General features: G+C 34.2%; 1 protein-coding gene across 1 annotated transcript in view; it reads left to right on the top strand.

The window, feature by feature from the left end:
- LOC134530658 (insulin-degrading enzyme) overlaps positions 1-19276 on the top strand; it is a 56701-nt gene that overhangs the window by 16967 nt on the left and 20458 nt on the right. The window contains 2 exon segments of the mRNA XM_063365692.1: positions 1247-1384; positions 15726-15829. Coding sequence (XP_063221762.1) covers positions 1247-1384; positions 15726-15829 — 242 coding nt within the window.

The following is a 19276-nucleotide window of genomic DNA, read 5'->3' as shown; positions in this document are numbered from 1 at the left end:
TTGATTATAATTCTGAAATCATATTTTTGTAAAAGAAAAAAATATATATATAGACCTATATTTAAATATGTATGTAGGTAAGTTTCCTGGTTAATCTAAACAAATGTTCTTGTAAGTACTGATATCAATAAAAACTTTGTTTCCTGGTCACTGTGTCAAAAATAAATTTTGAAAATATGTTGTTTTATTTATTGAAATATAATAATGAATTGGTGAGCCTTTGACTAGTGATGAGTATGTTTGTTAAAACATTTATCAGACAAGAGTTAGTTTTTGATGCAATGAAAACTGTAAGAACCTTTTTCTTTTAATTTTGTATCAGCCTTTCAAGTATTGACAAAAAAATTTATTTTTTAATTATTAATTATTGAATTCACAAATTTTTGTATTTTTATATGCTCTGTTTGAGTTTGGATTTTAAAATACTTATTTAGTGTTTATAGAGTTTGTGTTTTGACACTTTAAAAGTTATTTTCTTGTAGGTTATCTTACTTATCAAAATTTCTTTCTGTAATTTTTCACAAAATTTTACAATTTGGTATAAACCAAATACATTTATTTTTTTAAAACCATGGTTGCAGTTAAGCAGCAAAATCAGCATTGCCTTTAAAGATATTTCATTCACCCTTACCAACTAGCTGAAACAATATAGAAGTTTAGTTCCTCAGTGGTCATGATGCTAATGTTTTACTCTTATGTGGGGTTTGATCTTAACTCCAGCATAACTCAAACATTTGAGCACTGAGTCGGCACCAAGTGGTTTGGAGCGACCATTTTCTTTGGAGGTCCCGTCGCCTTAAGCCTCTGAATAACAGTGCAGCATAAAAAAAAACCTATCAAACATCAAATCAAAAAGTGCTTGTGTATTTTATTATGATACATGTATCTCACTTCTATAAATGCAACTGTAGTCAGAAAGCAGCCCTATTACATAGAGGTATAACACAGTCTTAGTATGTCGAAACTAGAAAGCTATGGTGTAGGAATAGAGTGTATGTACCTGGTGGAAATCTACTTGTTTTCCTTCATGAAAATAATCTTTACTTAAATGCATATAATATCGGTATGATCTCAGCTAGTTTGTTCAAATTCGTTGAAGGCATAATGGGTTTTAAAATGATTTTCAAAAGGGCAAGAAATCTTTCATATACATAGTTTTAAACTTAGTTTATGAGTCGTTTGCATTACTTTAGTACATAAAATGACTGTGATCAACTGATCATGTTTTAATTGTGGTTGGTTCTAGTACATCAACATGTTGCGCAGAGAGGGCCCCAAGGAGTGGATCTTCGAGGAGTATCGTGACATTGTCTCGATGCATTTCCGCTTCAAGGATAAGGAGTCTCCGCGTGGCTACGTGTCTAGTGTTGTCTACAACTTGCATGTAGGTTCTTAACTTCATTACTCATGTCATGTGCTACTTTTCACCTTACCTGAATAGAGGCCAAAGTCAAATCATAGTCCACACTTTTAAGGTGATTGTGAACGTAAAATCATGATTTTTTTAAACATGTAGTTATTATTTTATTTTATAACCTTTTAGCTAACCAAAGATATTCACCAAACTTTATTAACCATACTTGTATAATAATATAAGTGTAGAATTTTAATATTATTTTGTTGATATCTAGCATACTTTTTTGGATTTCATTCTCAGATTTTTAAGTTTTTTTTTTTTCAAGTACAAGTTTCTTGTACTAGTTTGTAAATTCCTTGGTTCATTTCAGTCTTTGTTGTAAAATGTGTCCAACTAAAATCTAATTTAAATGCATTATTTAACAATTGTGAGGAAATCTGCATGAAGGAAGTGCGAACCTGCTACAAATTTTAAATCATATTTGTTGTTATTGCACCTAAACACTTCACATATTTTACCATTTATAGACTATAGTTTTTAAAATTAATTGTACTGTATCAGAATGGCCACTTGACCAGGGAAAATCAGAAAAACTTGAATTAGGGGTGAATATTTTTGGTATCGAGAAATATAGGAGAAATCTGTGAATTTTTGAAAGCCATATGGAATTATCTGTTTAAGCAAGTTGAAAAGAGCTTAGTTAAAAATGCACACCATGCCTACAAACTTTGTCATAAATACTATTTTTGAACATTGTTTACAGCTTAGATGAAAAAATACTCGCTGTGCCTACAGACTGCATCAATTTTACCATTTTTGAACACTGTGTTGTGGCAAATCTCTGCAACGGATGTGTAACTTTACTTATAGGTTTCGTTGGAATGTCTTGAATGAGGGGGGAGGGGAAGCCTGTTGCTTAATTACTTTCTCTTATGGTTTTTTTTTTTTTTTACTTTTTCTTCTGAAGATTTTTACCGACGGCAGTAAACAGAGGCCACGACTTAAAACTAAAACTGTGATTTGACACGTGAAAGACTTTGGGGGGGGGGGGGGAAACTAGACTAGCAGTGGTGCCATAATCCTTTTTTATTGTTTTTGATTAATGTTTAGTTTAGCTAATTTAGTACAGCAAAGACATTAAAGCCAGCCCAACATGATACCCATTTCCTGAACAGTTTTCCACATACAGTAAAACCTTTTTGTTGCGACCCCATTTATTGCGACCACCTCTCTGTTACAACCCAATTTCGAGGAACCGTGAAAAAATTGCCGAAAATCGGACAGAAAATAAGTTTCTTGTGGTGAGTAGCGTGTTACTGCGTTTGAGTGCTTCCTGTCGACCGCTGTCAGCACTTAACAACCCCCATTCCACGTCCCTTTGCCGGCAGGGTGCAGATAAAAGTTTTTGTGGCAACGTGTTTACATTTTAGCTTTTTGCGAGTGTCTAGTGTGGTACGCAGTTAAGACAAAGCTACCTGCTGGATTTCTCTTGATTTTGATTACTATCGGTTGACAATACACAGCGACCGACTGGATGCACGCCCGCCTCGACTTGTTTTAACTGCCGCAGCGATGTTTATTTTGACAGCTCAAGCAATTATCTTTTCCGGTGGGTTGATAGAAAAAGGTCGCTTCACCCAGCATAAAAAAAAAATGCTACGCCACTTATTCCCCGCGCAGGAAAAACACTGGCTGCCGTCTGTCTACCCCGCATTTATCTTTCTTCTAATATTCCACGTCTCGCCTCTCGCGCGAGCAATAACTAGGGCCACAATTATATTGTGTATCGCGAAATCGCGAAATTTTCCGCGAATTTATATGGAAAATGCGAAAAAAGTGATTTTTAAGAAAAACTGCTAAATAACACCGAAATTACACAATGCAAGTATGTTATATTTTAATGTGAAAAGCTTGATAGTCAAGTGGTTGATAAGCTGGAAAAATTTCCTGCCTTGCATTTCTACATGCTTCCTCTAATCAGCTTTAGGACACCGTCTGGTCAGCTTGTGTGTTAGTGAAGCGGGATGATAAGAGCGACGCTCAATGGTAGTTCTAGCGCGGTAAAACCTCTAGTGCAAGGCTCTGAACTGGTGCGCAGTCATCTCGTTCCCGTCAGATAACTGTGAAATTTGAGCGGTGACCGTAAGTAGGGATGTGCGAAAGTGACTTTATCCACACGAAATGAAAGTGAAAGAAAATTTATCAAGTTTCGCGAAAGTGAAACGAAAATGAATTTTTCTATGAGATAAATCTATTCTTAACGAAAGTTAAGCGAAATTTTTTAATTAACAAAAAAAAAATGCCCCCAAATTTTCTCTTCAGTAATAAATTCTGTTACATAAATCATTTTGGTGCCTTTTGATGTATCTAAAAATGACAAGTTCATAAACTCATGTTTGATGACATGCTAGCAGGATACAATATAACCTCAAATGTCATTTGAAATTTTCTACAGTTGACGAACCAATAAAATGCTTGTGTTACTCCAGTTTAAGGTTGAGATGCACTAAAGCTACATGAACTTGTTCCAGATTTAAAATTAGGCTTTTCTAATTATCCTATCATCTGTTCTGTTTTGGCACATCATGCCTTCAAGTTTAGACTACTCAAATTCATAAACAAACATAATGAAAATTAAAAAGTTCTTAATTTTTTGCCCTGATCGAAACCAGTGCTTGAGTTTTACATTGTTTAGTAAAGTCTGCTAAGCAGATGATAGGTTTATTTTTATGAAGTTGCATTAGTAAATGAAAAATGATGCCAATAAAACAAAAATATTCATTTATATAAAACAAACAAACATCACTGCCTTACCTTTCTAGGACTCGCAGCCACCACAACTAATATAACAAACACATAACTTACTAAAACACTTATCTTCACAAGTAGGCCTACATAAACTAATCAGCAATGTCAAACAAAACATAAATTAATGTAAACATTTAGAAAATTGGAAACTAGAAATTATCGTGTAAGAAACACAGCTGGTTCACATGTTCAGGGAAAAGTTGAGTTCTCCTGGCTGTGACTGTGTTCCCTGCGGCCGAAAACAAGCACTCACTTGGCACAGATGTAGCTGGAATAGTAAGGTACTGAGCAGCCAATTTAGAAATATTAGGGTATTTGAAGGAACCAACACTTTTGTACCAGAAGCACACATCTTGTTTTCTATTTACAAGTACTTCATTCAAGTAAGAGGAAATTTCTTTATCAATAGTTGAGTTTTCAGATAGCTTATTCACGTGTGTTACTGCAGACCAAAGTGACAAATCATCACAACTCGCACTTTCTTCATCGTTTGTCTCGGATGTTTCTTCGACTTCAGAGGAAATGTCTCCCAGGCTACTCTTTAAATGCATCAAGGTGGTGTTCTGCTCTGGTACATTTAGGAGAGTCATTTTAAAACGAGGGTCCAACACCATACACAATAGATTTACCTTGTCTTCTTTGTAGAAGGGAAATCTAGACTTTAGAGTCTTCATTAAGTTTTTGGCAAACACACTACACTTTCCACTGTTTGATATTGATTTTTCGATTGAGGACTCAATAAAATGCAGGAATGGAATAGCCATGGATCGTGTTGCATATTTGTTTCCACTCAAATCGTTGGTGGCTTTCTCAATTGGCCTCAAGACATTAACCATTCCTTCTGCAGTTGCCCATTCTTGTGCACTGAGACAATCAACACTTGAATTGGATGACACCAATTCTGCAGCTATGTATTCCTTCAATTCCAATAGGCGCTCGAGCATGTGAAACTCTGAGTTCCACCTTGTTTCAACATCTTGAACCACAGAAAGCGGAATCTTCTGATCTTGTATTTGACGTTGCTCTAGCCGTTCTTTAGCAATACTGCTTCGTTTGTATCTGCCTACAATAGAATCAGGAATTTGCAAAAGGTACAAAGTCCACTTTTTAGCGAAAATGAGTTATAACCATGAAAATGATCTATGAAGTAAGGGCTATCTGTTCAGCAGGAAAAGGTCCAAAGTCCAATACATTAAGCACAGTTAAATGCACTATGAATTTTTAGGGAATTTGCAAAAGGTCTCATGTCCTGGACATGGCACCTTTTGAAAATGAAAAGTATATGTCGTGGACTTGATACTTTTTTTCAAATGAAATATTTGTGAGGTTCCTTCATAGAGATAATATTTTATGGAGTGGTAACAGCATTATATACAAATAAGCAAAATATGTTTATGATTTCTTGTTATGTAAGCTTCACTCTATATAGTAAAACCTCTATGGTTGTAGGAACAACAGTTGGCAACAGTGGCATTTTATCGTAATTATTTTGTTTACATTTAGTTAACATTGTTTTGTTTTCTGAATGGAACACATACAGTCGAAAATGGATAGCAACTGTACTAAGAAACGAAAAGGTGTAAGAAATGATGATAGTTATAAGCGAAATATGATAAAAAAGGCAAAAATAAAGGGTTTGCCTCACACAAACCATGCAGGAAAAGAAATTCGTGCCAGACAAACGGGATCCCAATGCAAGTAAGTGAACCTTTCAGTACATAAAAATGCAATCATACCCAACATAACCTACGTGTAAAGATATTAACATTATATTATTGTATAAACCTAAAACATCGTGTTTATTCGACATTTTTGTGTGTGCTATTGTAAGATTATTAATTTGTTCTAATAAAATATGTTGTTTCTTACAGCTGCAAGAAACGGTGCTTTGGACATTTTACTGAGTACCAGCAAATTGATGTGATCCAAAGGATAAATGGCTACGACACAAAGAATGAGCAAGATATTTACCTCCAAGGATTAATCCAATCAGTACCTATTCAGCGGAGGCGACCCCGAAGTGGTGAGGGCTCAACAAAGGCAAATTCTTTCATTTATAATGTAGTATGTGATTCTGAAAGGATCAAAGTTTGCCGCAATGCTTTTATTGCCTTACATGGTATTACGGCAAAACGCGTACGCCGTTTATGTACATTACTTTCACAAGGTAAAATCCCAAAAGAAAAACGTGGAAAACATAGAAATGGAAGAGAAATAGCAGGTGAAGAGCTGAGAAAAATCCACGAACATATTGAATCCTTTCCGGTACATGAGTCTCATTACTCGTCTAGAGATGTATTTTATTTAGATGCTAGGCTCAATGTAACCAAAATGTATGGTATGTTTAAAGAACAGAATCCAACTTCTAAAGTCTCTTACAAATACTACACAAAATATTTCAGAGACAACTTTTCCCTTTCATTCGGCCAACCGCAAGTAGATACGTGTTCGAAATGTGAACAACTGTCAGCCAAATTAAAGAATCCACATCTGACGGCTGGTATGAAGGGTGTTGCGGAGACTGAGAAACTAGTGCATCTTAGGAAAGCAAACAAATTTCACCATCAAATGAAACTTGTTACAGAAATGTGTGCGAAAGATGACAGTATTGCAGGAATAGTTATTGATTTCATGCAAAATGTACCACTGCCACATATTCCTGTTCAAGAAATATTTTATTTGCGCCAATTGTGGGTTTTTGTATGCAACATTCACGATCTGAGGACTGGGAAGTCAGTGTTTTATATTTATCACGAAGGCCAAGCACACAAAGGACCAAACGAGGTGTGTTCATTCATTCTCTATTATATTGCGACGTACATTAAGTCAAATGTTAGAGAACTACATGTATTCTCAGACGGCTGCCCTGGTCAAAACCGAAATAATACAGTTTCACGGTTCATGATGGCTTTAACTGATACAGGCAGATTTCAGAACATCCACCAGTACTTTCCACAGCGTGGACATTCATACCTGCCATGCGACAGGAATTTTGCAGTTGTTAAAAGAGCTATCAAACACATTGATAGAATTTATACTCCTAAAGAGTATGTAGAAATCATTGTCAGCTCTTCCGCCAAAAACAACTTTGAAGTGAAAATGGTTGACTCGTACGATATCCTAGATTTTAAGGGATGGTGGCCTTCGTGTTATAAAAGAACAGCTACCTCGTTAGAAACATCCAAACGAGAAGTACCAAGAGATCGAAAGGAACACTTCACTATTTCCAAATATTATGACTGTACATACACATCAGATGCAAAAGGTACTGTAAGTGTGAGCGAACATATTAATGGACTTATTCGGCATACGTTTTACCTAAGCCTCCCATACAAAAATGACATCCCTACACTACCAACAAGACACGCATATCCAGAAGGACATGTTGCAATCAGGAAGGAAAAACTCCTCGATATTGCGAAATGTAAGCAGTACGTTACAGTAAGTGAAGAAGCTATAGCATTTTATGAAGATGTGCTTCGTTTGCCAGTCACAATGGACAATCACTAAGTGCTACCTACTGTTTCCAGAACTAATATCATTCATTGCTAACATGTGTTTTCAATTATTATATCTCTTAAATACATAGAGTAACATTTTTGTTTCATTTTCAGAAGTGATGCCAGTGACAGTTTAGGGTTATATTTGTAAAAGGGCATAAGTCCAGCATATTTAAATATTTGTACATATGTTATTTTACGATGTAACACAATTATTATCATGTGCAATCATTTCTGTAGTATTATGGTGTGTATACAAAATTCCATTTAATGCTAGAATTATATGGCCACATGCAAACCAGTTTTTTGTGTTTTTCTCACAATTCATGTTTTTGGACATGCGACCTTCTGCAAATACCTTTGAGAGCAATTTCTCCACAGTTGGTGTTTCCTGTTTGGCATCTTTTATGGCCAACTGAAGAGTGTGGGCGAGGCACTGTAAATGTGTCCATAAGTGTTCACTAGTTATGGCAGAGACAAAATTTTTCCCGTTGTCTGTTACAAAGAAAACTGTGATGCTGCCATCATTTGGGATTCTCCAGTCTTCCATCACTGTGCTCAAAACTTGTTGGATATTTGTTGCCGTGTGTGAGCCAGGAAAATGGCGGACACAGAGTGTACGACTTTTTTGTACCCAGTCCTTGCTGACATAATGCAACGTTAATGAAATATAACCATTATTAGCTTTGGAAGTCCATGTATCGGTAGTAAAGGAAACAGCACTGACTCCGCCTCTTATATCTGCTGCTATTTCTTCTTTTAGTCGTTGCACTGTCTTATCATATATTTCAGGAATAATTTTTCTGGAAAATGTGGTTCTTGATGGACACTTATACAATGGTTGGCATGTTTTCAGTAGCTCGATGAATGCTGGTTCCTCCACAGTAGAGTATGAATGGAAGCCTTTTATTAAAAAAGCTGCCACTTTGGAATTTAGATGACTGGTTTCCTGGCTGTCACTCTTCCATATTTCTTTCTTCTTCAAGACATCAAAAAGTGTGGCTTGTTTCGTTGAGGGTGTGACATCTACTTTGCTTGCCTCTTCTTTAAGTTTCTTGAATTCAGTTTCAATATCTTTATGTTGTCCAATATGAGATACCAAACCAGAAGTACTCCCTGCAACAAAAGTACGGTAAAAGGAATTTGGCACCTTAAAGTTTTACAAGGAACAATTTCAGTGCTAGATGTGCTGATAACCACAAAGCTTGTGTGATTAAATTTTTTTTAAAAATTAAATTTAGGCCTAATGTAAAAACCAATTTTTTACTTTGCTTAGTTTAAAACTATTAATTTTACCACCACCTTCGTGGAGGGATAAACACGTTTTAAAATAAGTGTAATTAAATGTAAGGTTTAAAATAAGAATTAAATCATGAACATATTTATTTTTATTTCAATCCCTTACCTGTTGGCGTACGAATTTTTTTCTTGCATGAATTGCATGTTGCACTTTCGCCACTTTCATCTTGAGTATAATATTTCCACACAAAACTTGACTTCTTTCTTTTAAAAGTCGCGCGAGTTGTTTCGTTCATGTTCACCACGTGTTGAATCAGGCACGCAAGAATAGGATATGTAATATTAAATATAATCAACATCCGCCCTAGACCACACAACACAGCCCCATGTCACTCGTAAATTTCAAGAATCAATCCAGATCTTTCAGCGCACAGACTATCGTACACAATGTCGCAGTCTATGATAATATATTTATCACGTGCATGGTACTGACGAAAAAACACGTGACTACTGCGGAACGGCCGCCATCTTGCACCACTGTCACACATGGCTAGCTCAGGAAGCTGTAGACCAGGCAGACATCGTCAAAACAAAACATAACAAATGGTTGCTGCCGAGTGGTCATTACACGCAGTGACTTGTTGACCTTTTTGTCTAATTGGCTGTATATTTTGAGGATTTTATATGCCGGGCAGAGTATGTAAAATTTAAATAAAGCCGACGAAAATGTTTTTGTTTGGCCGTGCGCGAATAAAAGTAGGTACCTACATTCTTTGTTTATGTGTATACGGTAAATACTAAATAGTGTACTAACAGTTCTGGAATGTATGTTTTACGAATATTGTACCTATTTGAAAGCAAATGAATCAGGTAATTTTTCAAATATTGCATGATTTTGTTTTGATACCTAGGCTTACTGTAATCACGTTTGAATTTTGTTTACTTCATCGGCCATGTTTGTTCACATGATTTTACCGTATTTTCATTAACGTGAGTTTTTTTCATCGCCACGTAAATTAATCTTAACGGAAATCTTTTTTCTAATTGTCTTTACATGATTTGCATTTGTTATTACTAAATTTTATTAAATTACGAGTTCTTTTTCAACTAGAACAAACGAACTTCGGTAAGCTATTGAACTTTCGTTTGGCTCGAAATATTTCGCTAAAAACGAACTTCGACAGATGAAATTCTTACCGAAATCGACAATGAAAGTAGCAAAATTTCGATTTCGGTTTCGGTATACCGAACATTCGCACAACCCTAACCGTAAGATTATATGGCGGAAAAATAAAGATAAAGGTGTAATGCATTTCCCTATGATACTTTCAAGAAATTTGTAACGGGTTTTTTACAACTAAAACTTCGAAAACATGCCTTTTAGCCATTTTATCTCAATAGAACCAGTAGGGCATTAACAAATTCTTAAATGCTTTTCGTAAACAGACTCCAGTCGGATATCTAGTGTAGTTTGGAAATCGCGTAGGTTTTTCGTGGCTGTGCGCGGCACACGACTGTAGTTGCCATGCGTCACGCGCCGAGAATGTTGTCCGGCAGGAAGGGCGAGTATAGTTAATTTGCGGCAAAAATGAATACTTTTACGGCCCTGCTAAATTTTTCCATTAAAGAAATTTTGAAGTTTCAGTGATTTTCCAGCAGAAATAATGTTGTGTAACTAACAAACAAATTGTATCAAAACAATTAACGGTAAATGACTGTCGCGGGGGCCCTTAACCCTGGAGTGGGCGCGTGGTTGACAGGTGTCACCCAGCCAACTTTGCTGGCATGCACTTCCTGTTATTTTTTTTTCTGGACCTTTCCCTTCCCAGGACCTTCCTAGAAGTGTGGATTCTAGAGGTTGCTTGGCAGTTGGGCTTATAATCACGTGCCGACAAGACGTGAATGTGTGCTGGTTGACACCGGTCCCCCACGCGCCTATGCATGCAACAGTGGATTTGGTAACTGAATTTTTTTAATGTATTGTTTTTCATTCTTTTCATTTAGAAGTAGTGTTTAACTTCAATATAAATGTGTACCATAATAAACCATCTATTTATCTTTTTTTCTGACACAATGTTTGCTTTTTATTATTTTATTTTTTTAAATGATGGATGCACCAAAGAAACGAAGAGTAGAAACCTCTTCTGATCCTAATGTTTGGATGAAGTGGCTTGCAGAGGAAGTGGATGATGATACTTCAGACATTGTTGACCCTGAAGAATGCGATTCTAATGAAGAAGACCATGTAACTGAGAGTGAACATGATACTGAGTCGGAGCAATCAGCAGACAAATGATCAAACCTCAAATACAGTACAGATCAGCATTGCCACAAGTGCCTATTGAATTGAGGCGACGTGCATGTGTTCTACTGGGTGTGACTTCAACAAGAAAGCCTTCGGAAAATCCGAAACAGGGTTCCAGAGGACGATGTCGTAAATGTGGACGAAAAAAAGACCGCACAACAAGAAGATGGTGCCAAAAATGCAAGGAATGGACGTGGGGTGATGATTTGTACGATGTATGTTTCAATTGTTTGTAAGTAAGTGTATTTTAACCAGGAACTCTAATAAATGGTTATTTTAGGGTACATGCATGATAATATACAGCAAAGGGACCACATAAGTAGTTTTGTTTCGACATTAATGTATAAGTACAATATTTTCTGCTTTTGGTTTTATTGTTGTGTTAGTTTATTGTTTTATTGCTTTATATTTTTTACTTTCACAAGAAAGTAGTATTATTTTGTGATTTAGCATACTTATAAAAATAATGTACTTATGAAACATGCTGACTTAATATAAAATGACGCCATGACACATAAGTAAAATAAATATAGGTGACATAAAATAAGATGGTGCTAATAAATGAAAGGAAGGTTGTGATCACCTTCACAATGTATGTTTGAATTGTTTGCAAATACGTAGGTATTTTTCGACCAGTAACTCCAAGAAAACATTTTAATTTAAGAGCATATACATAAATGCATGATTAAAAGCAGCAAATATATGATATATATTATATTGTGATAGCAATGTATACAATGTTTTTGGATAATGGTTTTATTGCGATGCAGTTTCATTTGTTTCAATATATATTGTTATTATATAATTCACCCTCTTAAATTGGTACTACTGTTTTTTAGAATACCTATAAAACTAGGCACACATGAAACATCCCGAGTTATTGAAATATGACACCATAAAAACAAAAAACATATGGGTGACACATTTCAACCACGCGTCCATACAAGTAACAAAAAAGAATGCGCCCACTCCAGGGTTAAAAATTTCTCATTTTACCAGAAATGGACTATACAAACCTTTCTTTCGTTGCACGCAGTTTGTAAAGGGGAGGAAGGATGTTGACAGTTTCACATGCCAAAGGATGTAGAGGGAGGAGGGGGAGAGAGACACGATGGTTTGTATGCCTGGGAGGGATGAACCTTGAAGTCTGGACAAGGGAAGGAGAGTTAAGCCGTATGACGTCATGCATCCGCCGCCTGTGCTGCCGCCAGCCTGTCTAGACGAGATTCCCGCGCTCCCACTTACGTTGCACTAGCTACAGCTGCTGTATTTTTAAAGGAAATGTCCCATTATTTTTTGGTTATTCTTACATGAACATTATTGGAAGTATTAAAGCCGACACAAAAATACGCTGTGTGTTAAAATTAACAGATTTTAATGATCTTTCATTTCGTTTTTATTTTTTTATTTTTTTTCTTCTGATTTTCACATTTTGGTCAAAATGTACAATTTTTTTACGGTTCCCGAGAATGTATTCGAAAAATCACTGCTTCGTTAAATCCGGGGTTCGTGACATCATTGAATTATTGTTAAAATTGTTATAAAACTCCTATTGTTATAATTAAGTTTGTTATTTGTTGAAAGAATCTAACTGTTCCAACTAATGATGTCACGAACGACCCTGTGTATTTAACTACGGCAAGCAGAAAACGTACATGTAAACTAACCAGTAAAAATAAACTGTCTTTTGACATATTTTCTTTAGAGGTGGCCTGTAGGGTGAATGACTTGTCATGAAGGATGAAGTGGGTTTAAAGCAAAGCTGTCTAGCATTTTGAGTGACAGCATCCTGCCATTGTACGGCTGGTTTCTTAGCGAGTAGCGGTTTGGGAAAAAAAAGGGGGGGGGGGGGGTTAAAATCAACTGAAAATTTCGGAAAACATCTATTACGACCCCTCCTCTATTACGATCCTATTCCTGGGAACCGTGAGGGGTCGTTTCAGAGAGGTTTGACTGTACTTATTTTCTGTTAGTGTGCCTGCTCTCATGTGGGTAATACTTGAACACCCTTTCAGGGGGTCTGGCTCTGGGTATAAAAGTTTTTCACACCCGAAGCCTTAGCCAAAACCATAGTAGAACGTGTTCTATTTTTCTGTTATACCCACGAGCGGAAGTCATCAAGATGGTGGCCCCATGTGTAGCAATATAAACCCATTTATAATTCCTTTTGTAAATATGTAATGAAAATGCTTTACGATGTTGATAAATCCTAGTCTCCACCTAAAAGTATATGTCTCAGTAGTGTAATGGAAAAACACATGGTTTTGGTGCGTGATGGGGGGGGGGGGGGGGGGGGGGGGGGGCAAATTTTGATGTGGTTCGAAACAATACTGGGTTATACATATTGTGCTTAAAGCAATAAATATGTATTAATACATTTAGTTTATCTTATTGCTATAATATAATTAAATACATAGCTCAGTCCTTTGCTTTTATTATTTCATACTAGGTAGATTTATTTTTTACTTAAAATAAAATAAATTTATATGTTCACAAGTTATTTAAACCAAAAAATTTCTCTAATTAAAACTCCAGCTTTTATTAGGAAACGAATGTCTATAATTTATTAATGAATAAACTAACACTTCATATAAACCCATACCTGTTAGCCAAAATGAAAATGTGAGAAGGTTTTCCTTCACTTTATATTTAAGTTCATTATGCAAACTATCCTGGTTTCTTTGTCTCACTGGGTTACAAAAAATTTTAGTTTCAATTTGTCAAAGTAAGTAGTAAAGTAAGTTTGTAATCAAATAACATCAATAAAATTTATGAATTCGTAGCATTTTCTTTTACTAAGAGTAAATTAACACACTTAATACTGTGAATTAGCTAGCTGAACTGTCTGATTAATATAATATTATAAAAATATCATAAACTACGTAAAAGCAAATCCAATTTTCCTTGTATCCTTTAAATTTTATATTTTTCGATTTTGAAACCAACCTACCATTAAAAAATTCAAAATTGCTCTGATTTTGTTTTTAAATACTAAAGCAAATTTTTTTATAGTTTTTGCAAGCAAAATGTAGAAGATAGAAAAATAAAATAAAAATAAACATTTACCATAATTTTTAAAATAAACAGCTTCAATTTATATATTTTTTTTCAGTATTTGGTTAAATTGACAGCAACATAATTATCCTACCACGATATACCTACTTTGGTCAGCAACCACGTTTGCTGGTTTTCTATTAACATTCTAGGTACAGTATTAAATAGATTTTCTTATTGTGAATAATAAAAAGAAGGAGTAATTAGCAGATAGTTAATTTGCTACTCAAAATCCATAATGTACAGACTTCTGTGATTTAAAGGCTCTTTATGAGAATTTAGAGCTAGGAACATGAGTTATCAAACTCAGCAACAATGATGAGGATGTTAATTGTTTATTATGTTTATAATTATTATTGTCACGTTTAAACTGTGCTGTATCTTTTATACCAATGCTGTCTTTTCTTAAAGTTTTGCTGTTGATTACTACTCACATAGTTTAAACAACATACAAGAGCTACTAAATTATGTTAAGGAAAAACACTTATCACTGAAGTCAAACAAAAATCATATTTATTTTGGTATTCTTTTTATTTTATATAATATTAAATGGTTGATGTTTACTATTAAATGATGAGTTTGGTTTTAATAGCTCTGATGCAACAAAAAATTTTATCCATGTATATTTTTATTAATGTAGAAACTTCTCATGAAAAATGCAGCCTAGAAAAAACCTGGAGTTTGGATTGGCCAAAACACACTGTGTATCATCCATAGTTTGAAAATTATTATTTTTAGAAGTTTTAATTTTGTAAGTTTTACCAACTAGCGACTACTGGAAATAACTGACATTTTGCAATTTGTAAAGGGTAGAACAATAAACAAACCTCCCACTGACTAGTATAAGGGTGTTGCTGTTTTTAAATAACTGACTACTATTTGGTTTAGTAATAAAAAATAAAGATATATTAATCATAGTGCTTAGAATGTGTTTTAAGTTCGATACTTCTTTTGTACAGCTACTCTGAATGTCCCCAAAGAGTATTGTGTATTTTGAATTACAGTAAATGTTAATTTTTCTTTAATGGTATTTATTTTATATTTAATAATTTTTAGCATAAATATTTAGTTCATTAAAAATTACAATACTCAAAGCCAAAGTAATTTCAAGCTGCCCTTAATCACCACCTCTTCCTGCTTGGACGCCTAAATGGAATTCTGACCGAGTGATGCATTAAAGCAGGGTGTTAATAGGTACATAAAATGTCGGTTAGCTTAAATGCCAAACTATGTTTTTAAAACCAAGGTGGCAAAAGTGAAAACAGTGTGAAATGGTGGAACTTAATGTGAGTGAATGTAGTTTTGTTTTTTAAAGTTTTGAAGAAAATGTGTTGTATAACTGCTAACAGTAGCTAGCAATGAACTCACTTGTGATTCAGAGCTATTTCTTCCAGACACAATTTATTTGGGAGACAGTGTGTGTGAAACCTATTTCAGAGACTATTTTTCTCTGGTTTTGCAGGAATTTCCCTTGGAAGAGGTGTTGTCTGGCCCGTACCTGATCAGTGATTGGCGGCCAGACCTTATTGATATGGTTCTTGGCTACCTCGTACCTGAAAAGATAAGGTATCTTTAATTAAAATGACCATCACGGCTTTAAAAAATATTGATATATTTTTGGTAGTAGGGTAAATTGAAAAGAAAAAGTTAAAGCTTTTGTGTATTGGGCAAGTTTTTCCTAGGACATTCATTCTTAATTTTGCACTACTGTATTGACCTGAGTATATGTCAGTTTATATAGATCAGTTGAGCTTTAGACTTCCAAATGGTTTTTGAAGGTATACTTCTTTAGGCGCATTATGAAAAAATGATGAGAATTTTACAGTGAACGTGCACCATGCAATGAAATTTTCACAGGATGAAAAGAGGCTACATATACATTAGTGATGGGTTGAATCCCAAGTTTCTTGAATCCGAATCTGAATCTCAAAGAGTGCTTTGAATCCACACCTCAAATCCAAATCCTGGTTTCAAGGGTCAAAAAAATAATACTATATTAGATAAATAAATTTTTTTACAAATTTTAACTTTTTCGTAGTACTTGTTTGTGGCTGAGATTATTAGCAACATTTTAAATTGGTAATTTCTAATGATTTTACAGTTTTTTAAATGTCACTAACCTATACCAACCAACCCATTTTACAATATGACATTATATTCAAACCTAACTTAACCATTTGATAAAATGATAAACTATTTGAAGTATCACAATACCATCTTGCACAATGATTTGAAAACATGCCAGGAAATTAAGAACAAATATTTTCCCCTTGATTAAACAAGAACTACTGATTTGTTATTTTTTTTCCAAAATAAAACAGTTTTGGGTTTCAGATACTATCTCAAAAAAATTTATATAAGATCATCTCCATAGCTTTCTTAAATTCAACCAAAAAATTAAAATAACATACTATTGAATCATTAAAACACGTGGTAGGTACTAAATGAAGCAGTACACCAACTCTATCTTTTGGCATAAATAGGGCAGAACCTACATAATGTGTACATTTCTAGATGTAATAACAACTATAGTAAATGAAAACATGGGGGTAGGGCAAACGTACATTAAACACATTGTAACATATCTTCACATACCATTAACAATTATTTCTTGACTTACCGTGTTTTATCGCCTAAATTGTCGCACATTTTATACTAAATAAAGTTTGAAAAGTAGGGGTGTGACATTTATGCAAGGAAAAAAATTTTTGTTAGGTAAAGTTATTCATAAAAACAAAACCCATTCATTGAAAGTACATTTATTTAAAAAGTGAAGTACAAAAGAGCACGCCAAATAATTTAAATTAATAAGTCATGCAACAAAAATCAAAAACCCAACTTTGAATAGAAAAGAAAATCTGTGATCCGAATGCGAGCCTGAACGAATGCATAACTATCGTAGTACACACTTACCACGAAAGAGTGCGGGCCATCAAATGTAGTTAACTCGGCACTCGACAGAGAGCGCGCGTTGCATGCAATCGGCGAGATAACGATATTCGACTACGTGTGCACGTTCTATACGGGAAGCAACATTACCAAACATGAATGATGCCAACTAGCGCTGGCTACATTTTTGTAAGTGGTACAATGTGGCGACGCAAACTAACAGATAAAGGTTATAACGTTTATAAACGTCTTTAAAAGAAAATTAATACATCAGGCAACTTTGAATTTCCGTTAATTAAATAAGTAAGAGGTAATGTCGGAATAAATATTAAATTTCTACTTTAAACTACATAGTTTTATATGGAAAAAATCCCCACACAAAGCGCTCGGAATCTAATAGCGGGACCAAAAAATCATGCGACGATTACGTGAGAGGTTTTTTTATTCAAATTTTGATGTCCTAAAATATAGGTGCGACGATTATGTGGGTGCTATGATTATGCGATAAAAGAGGGTAACTTATGAGATTTATAAAATGTTAAATGTAAACACCATATTATTTTCAGTTTTGTTCAAACATTTACGGGGAAACCACGTATTGTTCCATTTGAAAAAATAAATTTTTGGGTCATGTTAAGTATTGAAAGAAATGCATGTAAAAACAGGTATAAATATAAAATGTGTTGCAGCTTTTTCTGTAGGCAAAGCCAACCTTTCTTTTTTCTGCCTTCTAAATAACCTAAGATAAGAAGATACAAGACGTAAAAACACAGCACAAATAGGATCTTATCGCTTTTGTAAAATTCAGAAATAAAATCGATGGACTCTGTAGTAAAAAAAATTCTACTTCATTCGAGATATAATGAATACTTTGTTATTGAAATTTGTTTCTTGTTTTAAATATCTATGACCTTCCATGTGACGTTTTCAGAAATGGCATCGATCAACTTGCATAACAGCTGTGTTCTGCGCATAACTTTTTTTTTCCAAATAAAGTGTTGAGAAATTTTGGAAAAAACTTTAAAAACAGCAGAATATTGACGTTATTCACAATTTCGCGCTTCACCATATTTTTGGGTCCCAAAATTTCAGATGAGAACATGTTATATAATTTGAAATTAAATTATAAATAGTATAAATTAAAAGAATAATATTTGGGGGAATGGTATTAGAATAAGTATAAAGTGAAACTTAAATAAGCCTAGTAAACTTAAGAGTTTGCTAGTGTGGATTTTTTTAATGTACTATTTTTTCGCTAATATTTTTCTTTGAATCTTTACCTCGAATCCTAAATCTTTTTCATTGACTCCTGAATCTTTCAAATACTCGAAATACGGTGAGATTCGAGAATTAAACCAGCCCAAATTTTTTTCTTTATAAAATATCAATTATAATATTATTTTATCACTCCAGTTCATTTATTATTTTATTTTGATTAAATATTTGCATGCAAAATTAAAGTTAATTTTTTTTTTGACGTGACGTCTAATAAATCGATGAACGCCGACTGCACGTACGAAAAAGTGTCCCATAATGCACATTGTCCCATTACGATGTGTCCCGTTACGTTCATTGTACGCTTGCGTAGCATCTATCTCTCTTCCACTCGATTGGAACAACCATCGATTTGACTTTTTCGAGGCACATTAAACGTGAAACACTCCCATTTGTTTCCTACTTTTCCTATCATCGGCCTATAACACAGATTGGAAGAAGTTAAATAGCAAACATGTATAAAAGTTATAGTTAAAATAATCTCTTCATTAAAGTAATAAACATATTTAAATTAATGAGTGCAAATAAAAGTAAATTTATCAATTAAATTTTAGATTTCATTTCACTCCTTCTTTGTATCCATACAAAATAGTGATAATAATTCAATAAAAATGATTCAATTTTATTTATAAAAGTATGCAATCATTTCATAAATGTTTTGTTATGACGTTGTCACGTTAAACTATCGTCCGTAAACCGACTTTACAGACAACCAATTTTTTTTGCACTCACAACGAACCTTTCGATGAGGTTAATATTTAACATTTTAAAAGTAGATTTAAATGTTTTCAAAGATTATGTCTCATGCTACATGATTATTACTTCTCTCAAATATCTCAAATGTAAATT

Source organism: Bacillus rossius, chromosome 3 (genome assembly GCF_032445375.1).
Source record: "Bacillus rossius redtenbacheri isolate Brsri chromosome 3, Brsri_v3, whole genome shotgun sequence".
NCBI classification, from domain to species: domain Eukaryota; kingdom Metazoa; phylum Arthropoda; class Insecta; order Phasmatodea; family Bacillidae; genus Bacillus; species Bacillus rossius.
This window is presented reverse-complemented; position numbering and strand designations above follow the sequence as displayed.